Source organism: Cavia porcellus, unplaced genomic scaffold, assembly GCF_034190915.1.
Source record: "Cavia porcellus strain 051 isolate PalLab524CR breed Dunkin Hartley unplaced genomic scaffold, mCavPor4.1 scaffold_8, whole genome shotgun sequence".
Classification (NCBI taxonomy): Eukaryota; Metazoa; Chordata; class Mammalia; order Rodentia; family Caviidae; genus Cavia; species Cavia porcellus.
In genome coordinates this window covers 87,607,345-87,623,295 of record NW_026947491.1, presented here as the reverse complement: position 1 = coordinate 87,623,295, position 15,951 = coordinate 87,607,345, and the positions used below count along the sequence as shown (strand labels likewise).

The 15,951-nt window shown below is 37.6% G+C and overlaps 1 protein-coding gene across 5 annotated transcripts in view; it reads right to left on the bottom strand.

Moving 5' to 3' along the window:
* Tmpo (thymopoietin) overlaps window positions 1-15,951 on the bottom strand; it is a 28,861-nt gene that overhangs the window by 9,583 nt on the left and 3,327 nt on the right. For 4 of the 5 annotated variants that reach the window (XM_063255377.1, XM_063255378.1, XM_063255380.1 and 1 more), the window contains exons 2-4: window positions 9,751-9,877; window positions 7,605-7,757; window positions 2,346-2,443 (exon numbers count right to left, since the gene is read on the bottom strand). In XM_063255377.1, the coding sequence (XP_063111447.1) occupies window positions 2,346-2,443; window positions 7,605-7,757; window positions 9,751-9,877 (378 nt within the window). Of the gene's footprint in view, window positions 1-2,345; window positions 2,444-3,968; window positions 6,925-7,604; window positions 7,758-9,750; window positions 9,878-15,951 lie in introns of those variants that run through there. The other variant, XM_063255376.1, reaches the window with a different exon arrangement.

The window sequence follows — 15,951 nt, the reverse complement described above, 5'->3', positions numbered from 1 at the left end:
CCCAAGAGAAATGAATACCTAGCAATAAATCACTAAGGACAAATGGGGGCCAATGGACAGAGAAAAGAAAATCGAAGTATATAGGACCTTAGTAATTCACACTAGCTAAATGGGTGGCACACTGTAAACATGACAAAAGAGCAATCCTACCCATCCAAAATTGGAGGTCACCTTAAGTCTGGGGTACTGCTCAGTGATACTCAACTAGCATGCACAAGGCCTTTACTTTAATCCCTAGCATCACAAAAATAAACAATTATAACGATGGCAACTAACTGTAAATTAGTGGGTTTATACAATAATCAACAGCTGTTAGGATCATTATATAAAGAAAGTGTAAAACTTTGTATCAGGTAAGTTGATCTTTCAAAACCAAACCTATGCTAGGGATTTAGCTCAGCAGCTCAAGTGGTTGCCTGATAAGCATGAGGTCCTGAGTTCGATCCCCAGTACCAAAAAAATAAAAATTAAAAAACAAACAAGAAAATTGAAACTATGACTAATTTCAGTATTAACACAGGACATTGATGTACCTACTGAAATAACTGATGGAGGTTGGGGGTTTAGCTCAGTGGCCTAAGAGCCTGCCTGGCAAGTGTGAGGGCATGAGTTTGATCCCTGGTATTGGATGGATGGATGGATGGATGGATAAATAAATAAATAAATAAATAAATAAATAAATAAATAAATAAATAAATAAGGAAAGGAAATGACTGACAGGAAGGCCACAAGATAATATGAACTACTCTTGCCAAAGAAACTGAACTTGAATCTAATCAATCTACTAGATCTGTGCACCCAATATGGTAGCCAAGAACTGTATGTAGCCCTTCAAATTAATTAAGAACTTGCTTCTTTGATACTCTAGATACATTCCAAGTATAACAGCCAGAGGCTACTGTAAGAGACAGCACAGATACTTTTCATTTCTATCACAGACTATCATACTGACTTGCTATTGGTTTAACTCTCAGTTAAACCAGATATTCAGCTGGGTGTGGAGGCTCACACTTGTAACCTCACCACTGGGAAGGCTGAGACAGGAGGATCATTGTAAGTTTCAGGCCTGCCTAGGCTACAAAGTGAGTTCAAGGCCAGTATGAACTGCATGGCTAGACCTTGTCTCAAAGACACACACAAAAAACAATGATATTCAAACTGTAGATAGAAGAGTACAATAACTAGAGAGAAAGAAAATTTAGTTGCTGCTTATAATAATAGTAAAAAATAAAATATGTGGATCTTGTTTAGATCCTGATTTGAGCAATGTAATCTAATCATAAATGAGATGTTCCCAAAATGAGAGAAATCTGAACACCCACAATGCAGTCTTTTGGACCAGAGCTTAGGGAAAAGCCACAAAAGATAAGGCAGGCAAAAATAAAAAGTCAGAAATGTATAGACAAAGAAACAAATACAAAACTTCTCTCCTGCCTTTTAAAAGGTTATCTCAAGCTGGGTGTGGTGGCTCACACCTGTAATCCCAGTACTTGGGAGGCTGAGGCAGGAGGATTGTTGTAAGTTCGAGACTAGCCTGTGCTACAAAGTGAGCCCAAGGCCTGCCTGAACTGCATAGAGACCCTGTCCTAAAGACAAAAAAAAAAAAAAAAAAAAAAAAAAAAGTCTCAAAAGTGCTTAGGCAATTCTACCTTTTAAAATATTTCTCTTGGGGCTGAGGATTTAGATTAATGGCACAAGGGCCTGCCTGGCAAGTGTGAGGTCATGAGTTCAACCCCCAGTTCAAAAAAAGAAGAAAATATTTATCTTAAGGGTCAGTAATTATAGTTCAGTGGCACAGTGCCTGACTGACAAGCATGAGGTCCTGAGTTCAATTCCCAGCACCAAAAAAGGGAGGAGGAAAAAAAAAGCTGACAAACAAATACATTCCTCTAAAAAAACAGAATGGTGGGCTGGGGATTACAGCTCAGTGGCACAAGAGCCTTCCTGGCAATCACAAGGCCCTGAGTTCAATTTCCAGTACTGAAAAAAAAAAAAAAAAAGAATGGTGATAGAACACTTGCTCATCACACGCAGGGTCCTGGGTTCCACCCCCACCCCTACAACCAAGCAACCAACCAATCAACATAGCATGACTAATTTATAATCACGTTCAGTATGGTTTTAATAAAATCTAAGTGAGTTGTTTACCAAGCAACTTGCTCTGGCTGTAAATATAGGCTGCTTCGCTGACAAAGCTGAAATTTCTTTTGCCATTTAACCATAAAATTGTTTACTGAGTGTGCTAGAAGCTAGATGTCACCTATTAACCAGAAGGTACAAAGACAAGACGGATGAGTGCTGTGAGGTTACTTATACCTGGACACAGTGACCATGAAACTAAATACCTGATTGTGCTCAATTCTTCGTTGCTTGAGTGTTACTGGAGTCTTTGCTCTGCCCTTTAGTGGTTCTCTCTTCTCAAGCTTGAGCTCTATTTTAGAGTCTGGAAATAACATTGGAAAAACCATTACTTTGTGGAACACAGAAGCTATATTTTCTGTATAGTGCTTTGGAACCCTGATTTTAGGCACATGAATACAAAAAAAGTGTACCTATTGCTGAGACCCTCAATCGACCACAACTATTTAACAACTTGTTTGGTAATTTCATTCTTTTTATCACCCTGTGCTTTAATCTGACACTTCTTTCTCCCAGACTAACAGCTTTTAACATACAGGTGAATCCAGTGCTCCCAATGTAACGTTTCCCTAGACAGTTTCAGTGTGGGGGAAGGATCTTAAGAGTTACCACTGTTTTATCCATGTTGTACATCAGTACTGTACAATAAAGGTTAATTTATTAAAATTTGGCATGTGGAAGGGAAAAATCTAGAGAATTTTAGGAATGAAAAAGTCTGTCTGGTATCAAACCTCTACTAACAATAAACAAATGCAATACACAAATTCAATAGAAGTCTCTAGCAGAATGTATGTTTAAGTCTAGCAGAATGTGAGACCCTAAAATAAAGTCTCTTCTTTGATGTAGTTATAGGAAGCCTAGACACAGTTCAACTGAGGCAAGAAGAAATATTCACAGGAAAGTACTAATCACAGCTCACTTCTCTTCCCCACAATAAAATAACACTTCTTTGAATATAAGCCAGTACTTTACTACTCAGCTTATCATTGTGATAATCATTAACTCAACAGATTCCTACTTTTGATTCACTTCAATATTCCATATTTCTATTTAATTTTGTACCATGTAAAAACCTGGACCTTTAAAAATGCTCACTGTTAACATTTTCACTGTGGTGGCCACTTACCACAGAGCAGCAAAATTAGGAAGATAGTTATCAATTCCAGATTTACTACCAAAAATTTAAGTTAGATTACTTTTCCACACACACCAAAAATAAGCCAAGAATGGAGCCAATCCCTAAACAAACCTTGAGCTTTGCATGAACTCAAGGTAAGTGTGCTACAAAAAGCTACCTGTGCTAAAAATAGCTATGTGTCTAACTTTTCAGTCTGATACTAGTCAGCGAAGAACCTACTTGCAGTCCATATCCCCCAAAACAATCTTAACTAAATTGGTTCAAATGGTTGAATTTATATTTATTACTAAGCTACTAACTCTACTCCCACTTCCCAACACTTCTATCAATTTATGTTTGGGACAACCCCTAGCATTATAAAAAACTATTTTATGCTTTAACTCAGAATCTAACAAAGCATGAAGTAAAAAAGTGTATTAGCCAAGGAGAAATTGGTTAGACAAATTAGCTGTCTGGTTGGAATTAATTCCATTTATGAAGTTAGATCCCAACAGTCAATAAAAACACAGTCTTCAAATACAAGAAAAACTTCTCAAAAAGTAATTAGAACATTTTTAGTTGTAACATTGGAATGTCAAGTGAGTTTCAATGATGAAATGGAAAAGGAATGTTCATCTACAAATACTCAACTTGTTGCAACTCCAAGAATAAAGCACACATACAACATGTTTCTGGAGACCACACAAAACTGTTCAAATTTAACAACTTTATTGAATTTGTAGAAGCATTCTACAGGAATACATTTTTGAAAAAAAAAAATCACATAGCACTTAGTAGGTACATGTACACATGTACATTGGCAGAGGACAAATAACAAAATTATTTCCAGAAAGCTGCAAAGATGAAAGGTGTAGTCAATGGCAATGGCTAGAGAAGTATCCAAGAGACCACATTTTCTTATGCTTAGGACTATTTTCCACAATGCTGCTGCTACTACAGACTGTCTTACCTTACAATCATAGAAATGAAAACAGGGTAATACATTTATACAAACACAGACACTCAGATATGGCATGATTTCTTAAGGCTTTAAAAACAAAAAATACTTAAAATTTGCTCTTAGCATCTAGACTGGTGGTTTAAATCTTCATGAAATACAACATAGTTTGAAAGGAAAAGAAAGAGGAAAAAAGAGGCCCACCAGAGTCTAGCTCACCTAACAACAGAACAGTGAGTGAGCATGCACAGAGAACCTGTCTCCCAGGGCAGTGCTCCTCAGAGTGTGGTCTTGGACTGGTATGGTCAGAAACTGTTACCTCCCGGCCCGGAAGAGAACAGGGGCCTGCATCCAAATGTACACTGCTTTGGCTATCAGGAAAAGTTCATACAATAAAAAACTGGGCTAAAAAGTGCCTCCAGATTTAAATCCCTTTATTAAAGAGAAAGGGGGAGGGGTCTGCCAGGGATTAAACCTGGGCCAAGCACATGCTCTTAACCACTGAGCTACTCCTCCACCCACAGAGATTTCACCCCTTGTGCATGACTGTCTGTGCACCAGTAATAGTTTGTGGACTAGCAGTTTTCTTGGATGTAGGGTCTCACAATGTTACACACACAAGCAAGCAACAAACAAAAGCAAAAAGTTAAGAGCAAAGCGTGGGCAAGTTCCAGAAAGTGAAGATACTTAAGACATGAGTACCAAAAAGGGAAAAAAAATTCACTATTTTGAATATGTAATAGTGTTTATTTCTAGCCTATGTATAGCACAATATGCATGTGATACTATAAAAAGTGAAGACTACTTATATTTTAGTTATTGAAATATTTTTAGTTTTGGAGAGTTGTAAGTAAAAGAGAAAATAGACAAATATGTGATCTATATAAAGCTTATGTTTGTATCAACCTATCAAAAAGAAGAACAAAAGAACAATTCTACATAGGGAATTACTTTTACACTATAGTGAGTAGAAGTCTAACGTTTAGAAATCAGCCCAGGGGCCAGGGATTTAGCTCAGCAGTGGCGTGCCTGCCTGGCAAGCACAAAGTCCTGAGTTCAATTCCCAGTACCCCTCCCCACAAAAAAGAAATCAGCCCAATCTGGAGACCAAAATAACCTTAAAGGTACCTAAGACACCCATAAAACTCCTTAAGTTTTCCATATCCAAAATAAGAAAGATGTCTTTGTTCTTAACCATGTTAGCGCTTATTTCCACGCTTTTTAATTATTTTGTGTACTTCTCCTCCAAATAAAGTGCCACCTTTGAAGGGAGCAACAGTCAGCTTGTTCTTAGAAGCTGGACTAAGTCTGCAATCCTTCAACCAGAGATGCCGGCGGCCACCACTGGAAGACGCCATGGTACAGGCAGCCATCTTCACTTCATCAAACGCAGCCTCACAGAGAAATGAAGCTGCATCATACGTTCTGCTCAGCATCTCAAGTGCCTGGGGTGCGTGACTAGGATCTGCGCTAAGTATCTGTGCAGCCTGACTGATGTCTGCCTGCATAGCCTTAGCTACAAAGGCGGTGTGGGTTGCAGCCTGCAACACCGATGCTGCAGCTTCGTACGTCCTGCAGAGTGCCAAGTCCAAATGTTTATCGCAGGACTCAGCAGAGGCTGGCTGAACACCTGCTGCTGGGGTGCCTTCAGCAATAAGCCCCAGGATTTCATCATCTACTTTTGGAACTGATAATATTCGTGTTGCCTCTCTGGAAGAAACTGGATACTTGCATGCCAATGAAGGTAGCTCTCTGTCAACCTGCTGCCACTCTTCTTCAATTACTTTTAAAATAGATTCATGCAAAGGAAAAGACAGTCCTGAGGCATCTAGTTTATCATGCTGCGACTGGTTGGACATTTCTATGCCTAAGGTAGAGAGTGAATGAGAGACAACAGTTTTGGCAGAAGCAGACATGTGTGCAGATCCAGGACTACTCTGAGATGCCACAAAGGAACCGGGATCCCTTTCCTCTACTGCCTTCTCACTGAGTCTAGGGAGTTTGTGTGGAGGAGTCAGAAATTCAGCTTCTTGAAATTTAGATGGATCAATTCTCTGACATATTCTTTCTACATCCAGTGTGGGTACAGATTTAGAAGTCCCAGGCAAACTGCTTGCGCCACCCTGGACTAATAGAGAATTGACATAATCTCTGATTGCCTGAGCAAGTGGTGGAGAAAGCACCTGTGATCTCCTACACTCCTCTAGTACTTCCCTCTCGCTGGATAGAATTGACTGATCTGAGATATTGGCCTCTGCAGTACATAATGGCCGAGTTCCCCTTTTTCCTCCATGGAAAATATTTTCTACTATGTCTTTACAGTAAGTAGTAGTGGTTTCTTTAATCACTGAAGGAGAAGCTGCAGTAGAGACCATGGCAGCGAGTTCATGCTGAGATGACGAAGGACTTCTCTCTAAACAACTATCATGGCTAGACTTGGAGGAAAGAAACAAATTCCCTTCACGGGCTAATTTCTGCAACTGTCCCTTGCCAGGCAAGGTTGTGGTCTTAAGAGGCTCCCTAGGTGGGTCTCCCTTAGAAGTATGAACTTTCTTAGCTGCCTGTAGTTCAATCCTGCCCAAAGGAGGACGAGTGGAAATTTCAGGAAAAGAAATATCCTGAAAAAATCCACCAGAGGGAGTAGTTGGAAGTTCAGAAAAAGCAACAAAATCCCTAGTGGACTTCACTTTCTTGTGTTCTTTCTTCTTTCCTGTAGAGGCAAAAGAGGCAGGAAGTTTAAGTATTACTTGTGCTTGAGCTAACTTTATTCTTTGCCTCCTTGCTAAAATAGTGCTGTTGAAGAAAAAAAACTACATTCCATGTCTTGAACAACCACTTTAAAAGTTGCTTACGTAAGTATAAGCAATTTGGGTCAAATTAACCATGAAATTTTAACAAATCATATATAAATGAGAAGTTCATAAGTATCAAATTATATTTACACTGATTTTTAAAAGGACAGTTACTTCATATATTAGTATTAAAAATAGTCAAATTTTCTTAAAGTAGTATGTAAAATCATGGTCAAAATATTTGCTTTAAAGTAATAAAAAGCAGATTTTTATGGCAAAAAACTAAACAATTCAAATGGCTATCAATAGAGAAACTGCAGCATATTCAAATGTATACCTATCAATTACAAGGAATAAAGAGATACAAATATAACAATACGATTAGATCTAAAACATAACATGGGCTAAAAATAAGTATCAGCATAGTATTTATATAATTTTTTTAAAAAGTACAACATAATACCATGTACAGATCAGCAAACCTGGAAGATCACTCAGGTGACATAAACACAAATAATATGTATCTTGTCAATACTGTTTTCAATTTATGAGTCTGAAGAAATACTATTATTTGAGTAATTATCGTTTAAAATTTTACCTTCTTCGTTGTCACTATATCTGTCTGAGTCATTATTTCCATTCTGCCTTGTATTTTCAGAAGAAATTGTTGGTAAAGGAGTAGAAGATCTTGATTCTGTTCCTTGTTCTCTCAGTTTCAACAGCTTTTTCTCATAAAGTTTCCTGGTTGTTCCTGTATTGAGGCAAAGCTTTAGTACTTGCATTGTCTTAAGATCCAGGCCAGAAACTATCTTAAGCAGCATCACAGCCAGGTGTGGTGGTGCATGCCTATTTAACAAGGCCAGCAGCTCGGGGCTGGGGATTTACTCAGTGGCATAAGCACCTGCCTTGCAAGCAGGCAGTCGTGAGTTCAATCCAGGGTACCGATAAAGATGAAAAAAAAAGAACAATGCCAGCAGCTCAGGAAGCCGAGAGAGGAAAATCCCAAACCCGAGGCCAGTCTAGGTAATTTAGCCACAAGCTATCTCAAAAAATAAAGAGTTGGAGACAGCTCAGTGATGAAGTCCTAGCCTCAATCTCTAGTAACACACACACGCACGCACGCATCATACTTTACCTTTTCTTTTGTATTCTAAACTTAAATGCTTAAAAGTAATACATATCGTACTCCTTTCTGAAATAGGTATTTTCTGGGACTTTAGTACAAGATTACAATATGTCTTTTATTTGTTTATTTATTGAGTGCTGGGGGATCAAACCCAGGACCCTGAGCATGCCAGACAGGTGCTCCATCCAAACACCTGCACTGTTTCTTTTAATAAGAACCATACGTGACTATTTTTTCTGTCCTACATTTTGTATATTTTTCCCAATAATTACATAAAAATACTTGTTAATGCATAAAAATCTTTTTCATGAGGTTGTACACTGAAGACGGTGATCACACCCCACAACAATATGCCTGTGAGTAGCCAGTTATGAGGAAAAGTTTTACAAGTCACCCTCAAATAGGTTTTATTTTGCTTTAAGCTAGCTGTGTACTTAATTTCTACAACACAAGTTAAAATGAGGATGGATGTCTTTTTAAACACATATCCAGAAATGTTACGTAAGTAGTCTTAAGATGAACAGCTCACAATGATATGCAATAGTGTTTGTTTCAGTGTCTTTTAGAATTTTAAAAACAAAATTTAATAAAGGTATCAACTGTCTATTGGTAATCATATTCATGAATTTATCTACCAATTTAAATTCTTAAGTCACTATACCCCCAACCTGCCAAATTTTCAGCGTTCAAAATTTTACAGCTTGGAAGATGAAAATAAATTTTTCTCATCTTAAAGTTATTGGGTTAGGGATTTAGCTCAGTGGCATAAAGCACCTGCCTGGCAAGCATGAGTTTGATCCCGGTATCCAAAAAAAAAAAAACCAAAAAGTTTGTCATCTTGAAGTTACCGCCAAGACTTCTGAAACACCAAGGCAGCATCAACCCTGCAAACCATCACTTAAAAATAATCTGTGATTGGGTTGGGGATTTAGCTCAAATGGCTTAAGTGCCTGCCTGGCAAGTGTGAAATCAATCTGAGTTCGATTCCCAGTACCAAAACCAAAACCAAAACCAAAACACCTGAGATGGAAAAATATTAGATGGCTCTAAATTCTCTCTTTTCAGTTTATTCTTTAGAGTATCTTTCTTTCTTTTTTTTTATCGGTACCGAGGATCAAACTTATGACCACCTGCTTGCAAGGCAGGTGCTTATGCCACTGAGCTAAATCCCCAGCCCCAAGAGTATCATTCTTGAAATCCAATAAAGATATAACTCACCTTAAAATTCCTTTAATGATAACTGGAAAAGAGTACGTACTATGCTGAAAATTTAGTAAAGAGTAATATAGTCTATTCTTAACAATTATTATAATTCAGATGAGTTGGCCAGTTATATTAATTTAGATTTTTCCACAACTGCAATAAAAAACTTACATGGCCTTACCAGGTAGTATGTGACATGAACAACTAACATAAAACAATCTCAATAACAAGTAATTTTAAGGGGAAAAACAATCCTGAAATTTTATTTCCATCATTTAGAGTCAAAACTAGTCTAGGTCATATAATCGGTTAATGGCAGACTGGCCCTTAGAAGCCAAATTGTAACTGCTAATCAGGAGGCAGAAACCAGGGGTCTTGCTTCAACCGTAAGATATTTGAAACTTTATCAACGTACCTACAATAGGGCCAGGATTCACTCCATATCGCACAAGTTGATCCAGAAGGTCTTCATTAGAGAGCTCTGTTACATCTAGGTCATCTTTATCTTCTATTCTTGGTTTATCAGTTTTCTTTGTAGCTTTCTGTAAACAAAGTCCAATTATCACTTTCATATACATTTAAAAGTGTTCATACATAGTACTAGATAAACAAGACTGCATAAAATAAAACACACAACTTTACTTACAAGTTGCTGCATGGTTGGTTACACTAGGCCAAAGCAATTTGATTAAATTAGAAGCAACTCATTATCTGGAAGCATTTTTAACTAGGCTGTGCAAACCTAATAAAAAAGTAGCTTAAAGGTTATAGACATTAAAATAGTCAATTCTGAATTACCTATCTAAAGAAGTAGTAACGGCATCAAAATCTTGTTTATTTATCTACTATAATTTTAAATACTCCATTCTTAACACTTCACTTAACTCCTGATGGCAAATGAGACAGAACAACATGGAAGCTGCAAAGTGAAGCTAGGATGAATCTAAACATTTTCATCTCAGTTTACTACTGACCTCTTTTGATAATCCTGAAAAGTTAAACTAATCCTGGACAATTCAAGACTTACTTTACCATCATTTTTAAACATATACATATCAGAATTGAAGAAACCCAAAACTATTTTCCTTGTAAATTACGATATTTTAACAGCCAGTTTATGACCTATGAAGGAAGTCTGACACATTCAGAGATACAGTATACATCATCTCTGAAACTGCTTTCCTTTATAACATCATTTTGCTAGGGCAGTTGAAAGAACAGAATGAACTTTGAGGTCAATACTGAAACAAGTTTCTGAAATAATCTGAGCAATAGCAGTGTTTACTAAAGAAAACTGTAAATTTTGCCAGGTCTGGTGGCGCATTCCTGTAGTCCCAGATACTGAGGAAGTTAAGACAGGAGGACCATAAATTCAAAACCAGGTTGGGGAACTTATAGCAAGATTCCATCTCAAAATAAAATAGTAAAGCCCTGAGGATGTAGCTCAGAAGTGGTGTAGAGTGCTTGTTAGCTAGTGTGTGCCAGGTCCCTTGGTTTGATCCTCAGCACTGCAAAACAAAAACAAAAGATTGTGCATATTCCCCAAGTTAAATAAATAGGTAAAGGCAGTCAAAGTATGTGTGCCTTTTAAGACTGTAGTGAACAGCATTAACGAACATCTCAGTAATCCCAGAAAGCACTATGGTACTAAAATGCTAGTTGTTTGAATAATGGCCTAAAACATCAACCAAAGTTCATTTAGCTTTGAGTCACTATTTAAGGCAAAAGTATTATTATAGTTTCCCAAGTATGTTTCATTAAAATGCCTAAAATTAAAGTTGTGTGAATTGATTACTTTTCAATGAATTCTAGGTTTCCAGTAGGCATTATTTGGTCATATATACTAGAATCCTATTTATTTTATTTTGAGACAAGGACTTGAGTATGTACCTCAGTCTGGGTTTGAACTCACTGTGTAGACCAGGCTAATCTCAAATTTAAAATGATTCTCTTCTCTCAGCTTCCTGAGTGCTGGGATTACAGGCCAGGTACCATTGCACCGACCCACTACGTTCTTAGTAAACAAAAATTTGAAACAGGGATTTTTGGCACATACTTTAGAAGTAGAATATTTGTCTCGCGTGTAGCATGTACAAGAACCTAGATTTGATTCCCAACACAACAACAACAACAAGATCAAAAATTTTTCATAAAGCAAGATTAGGAAGGGCCAGGGATAAACCCAGGGTGGGGGAAGGGCAGCTGAGGATGACCCAGCTGCACACCATCTGCTGGGCAAACTCAAGATTCTGAGTTCAAGTCCTGAACACCCACCTCCACAGCCCCCCCCCCCCAAGATTACAAGGCTTTTTTCTTGGTTTTTTTTTTTTTTAGACAGGGTATTGTTACATGTGCAGGCTGGCCTTAAACTCACTATGCAGCCCAGACTGGTCTCCAACTCCAACTCTCCTAAAGTGCATGCTAAATGCTGGGATTAGAGTTGAGTGCCACCAAGCCCAGCAAGATGTTCTTTAAAATAGCTGCTAGTAATAACAAAGTCAATTCATAAGAAGTCTTTTAATAAAAAAAAGGGACGGCCGTGGAAAGGTTTATGAGGTGCTTTCAGAAAGTTCTGGCACACATGCAGACTGTACTAGCTGAGCCCATCAGGCTCAAATCTTTTCTTCCCCTAGTATTGGTGATTCAGCTTAGGGCTTTTACACTGAACCTCATCTTCACACCTTTTTGCATTCTAGACAGAATTTTGCCAAATTGCCCAGGCTGGGCTTTAATTTGTAACCCTCCAGCCTCAGTCTCTCAGAGGGATTACGACCATGTGCCATCGCATCTAACTAAGGCTCAAATCTTGAAGCAACCCAAAATAGTTGCCTTGAATCTAGAAATTGTATAGTTAAAAGCCCCAAATTCTTTAGAAAAAAAAAGACTTAAACAGACCTAATCTTATGTGAGTAACCCTACTTCCTTCCCAAAAAGTATTGACAAATTGTGGAGAAAAAATATATTATACGATGAAAACACTTCAAACAATGAAAAACCAATCAGGTTAAAATTACTTATAAATCTCTCCCGTGACAACAATGTTCAACTTTTATTAGAAAGAAAACACCCAGGAATTCCAAAGGCCTTAAATTTTGAAGAAAACTTTTCTCTAGCATCTACTACATCTCATCTGTTTTATTAGTTTTCTATATATGTGCTTTATTTTCTCCAAATAGGGGACTCCTTGAGCAATAACTTCCAAGTCTGGCTTATCAAAACCTCAGCTCTTATGCTAGTTCCTTCTGTTTTAAAATGCTTTTCCCATTCTGAATCTTAGCCTTGGACCTGAGAATCTATTTTTATTGTATAGCCAGCATTAGAAAGTAGGAGCACTAGCCCTGTATTTAAAGCACTTTAAAAGGCTTTAAAAGGCTGACTGACACAAGTGTAGGCATCTGACACTGTCAAATAAGTGAATGAAAAATAAGTCACTCATCCAACTTCCTTATGGTTTCTTAAAACAATGAAAAACTCAGCTGAACAAAGAAATCTCATGCAGTAAATCTGTACAAGATAAGTTAAGTTGAACAGAGATTTCTAACAGACTGATAAATTTCAAACTGCAGGGAGAAAAGTTCCCCAAAAAAGTAATGCCACCAAGTTTATTAAGAACAAAAACTGGGAAGCAGGTGGTTTTAAAAATCTGATGATTAAAAATCAGCAGTTTCAGCCTACATAAGGTTCTGAATTTTGTCTTCAGAGCTTTGTTCCTTTAAGAAAACCACTTATATATGGACAGTTTCTTCCAGATACTAGATGATCTATTTTTTCAATTTAAAAATCCAACATTGTAGGGCTGGGGATTTAGCTCAGCGGCATAAGCGCCTGCCTTGCAAGCAGGCAGTCGTGAGTTCGATCCCTGGTACCGATAAAAATGAAAAAGACAAAAACAAAACAAAACAAAACAAAACAAAACAAAAAAAGCAACATTGTGTTAGATATTGAAATACACTAAAAATTACTATTTTAAAATAGATCCCACTGCACATATATTATATGTTAAATTGTGTTCTAAGTGCCCTATTTTATTAACTCAAGAGAATCCAAAAAAATCCAAGAAGACACCAATCTCCCCATTCTACAAAGAAAGGCAGGTAACAGGGCTAAAGGTTCCAAGGCCATCTTGGGAAACCTGGATAGTACGCAACACACTAACATCTGAACAGGCTTTATGCATCACTTTCACATATTTACCTCATTCTTCTAAAACTACGATTATGGTAACTTTGCATTGTGATGTCACAAAACTGGAAACAAAAATTCAGAACCCAAATTCTCTAACTGGCTATCAATTACTGTACTGAGCACTAGGCACTTTGCTTACCCAACCTTGTGTAACCAATCCTCCATCTGATTAAGTGGCTATTAGATTATTCCTCAATTCATATGAAAATGGAGATGTGAGATGCAATCAATGTTCACTGTTAGAGGTCTTCTGAGTTAAGCTGCGGACCTGGAATCTTTCTGATTCAGGAGTTGCACAATTTAAAACTACTGTAGCGTATAGTGGTCAATTTATGATTTAATATTCCTCACTGCTGGCATTTTTAATTATTCTGTCCCAAGTCTTTAAACATTTCCTGGTAAGAATTCATGGTCTGGGCTGGAGACATATGTGAAGCATATGTTTAGTATGTACAAGGTCCTGAGTCCACAATCCCCAACATGAAACAACAAACTCACCCACCACAATCTACCCAGGATCACTTTGGAATGTTATTCTGCTTTAATGGCTCCTAAATAGCTAACCACACCTGCATGCTTTGCTATTTGGAGCAAAAAGGCAGATTGCCAACTCTGAAAATGTGTCTTCTTATGGCCCTAATCTAGATTATTTCAATACCTAAAAATACCCGGCACCAAAAGACGTAAAATAAAGTTTAAAAATAAAGAAAAAAAACCCCAAAATTTAAAATTCAGCACACAAATTTTTGTAATACCACACCAAATGAATCAAACACTATGATGGTGGCAGATATGACATAATTCTTCTTTTAATTAAAAATATTCCAAGATGGGGGCTATAGCTCAGTGGCCTAAGTGCTTGCCTGGACTGGGAGTTTAGCTCAGCAGTTTAAGTGCCTGCTTGGCAAGCAGGAATCAGTTGAGTTTAATCCCTAGTACTGGGGGGGAAAAAAAAGAAAAGTACTTGCCTGGCAGGCGTGAGGTCATAAATTTGATTCTAGATACAAATAAATTCTCAAAAAACCAAGATTGGGGCTGGGGATTTAGCTCAGCGGCGTAAGCACCTGCCTTGTAACTAGGCGGTCGTGAGTTCGATCCCCAGTACCGATAAAAATGAAAAAGACAAAAAAAAAAAAAAAAAAAACAACAAGATAAATAGAAGGAATGCGTTAAACAAATATTAAATCTTGGCCAAATTCACATTCCAGTCTATTTCAAAATGTTGAAATTCATCAGTTAAAAAATTCTATCACCAGGTATGGTGGCACATACCTTAGTCTTGAGAGGCTGAGGGAGGAAGATAGATTTGAGCCCAGCCTTGGCAACTTATTAACAGTGACATAGGAGATACTATCTAAAAAACAAAAATAAAGAGGGCTGAGAGTATAGCTCACCAGAACCTCCCAGTACAAAATAAATAAAAATTAAAATCTGCTTTATCTAACTGGGTGTGATGGTACACGCCCGTAATCCCTGTCCTTAGGAGGCTGAGGCAAAAGGATCACTGGGAGTCCTAGGCCAGCATGGGCTACCCAGTTAACTGGAGACCCTGTCTCAAAAACCAAACTGAACTAAATCAAACCAAATCAAACCCTGCCCTATCTGCAATTCTCAAAAATAATCTGGTTTTTTCCTAAGCTATAATCATCATTTAAGAAATGTGACCTACAATCCCTGGTACCGTAAAAAAAAAAAAAAAAAAACATAAAACCTAGTACATAAAGCTGGTTGTGATGGCTCACACCTATAATCCCAGCACTCGGGAGGCTGAGGCAGGAGGACTGTTGCAAGTTCGAGACCAGCCTGGGCTACAAAGTGAGCTCAAGGCCAGCCTGAACTGCATAGCGAGACCCTGTCTCAAAAAAAGAAAGAAAGAAAGAAAGAAAAAACCCTAGTACATATAAAAAGAATGTGACATGCAGAACAATCTTTTATATGCCAACTATTATAAATGTTCTTAGTCCTTGTAAATTCAAGGCATCTTTTCTTATAACTAATAAAAATGTCTACTCAGGCTCCTAAGTTTTAACTACCTTTCACCTTAATACAGTACTTTAAAACAGAAACAAGGGGCTGGGGACTTAGCTCAGCAGTGTAAGTGCCTGCCTGGCAAGTGCAAGGTCGTGAGTTCAGATCACCGGTACAAAAAACAAACCAACCAACCAACACCAGAAACAAAACCAAAAAAAAAAAACCACCAGAAATAAAAGTGACATAACTGACTGGTGACCACTGTTAACTTTTACAAGTTGTAAGTAATCACCAAGTCCAGCATTTGGCATATGTTTTAAATACTCAAGGTGGAGAAGACAAATATTCTCAGTAATAAAATACTGTTAAGGATTTCCTCCATGTGACTCTAAACATTAAAGGAAATTGGGCATGATAGCAACACACCCATGGTCCCAGCTACTTGGGAGGTAAGGCAGGA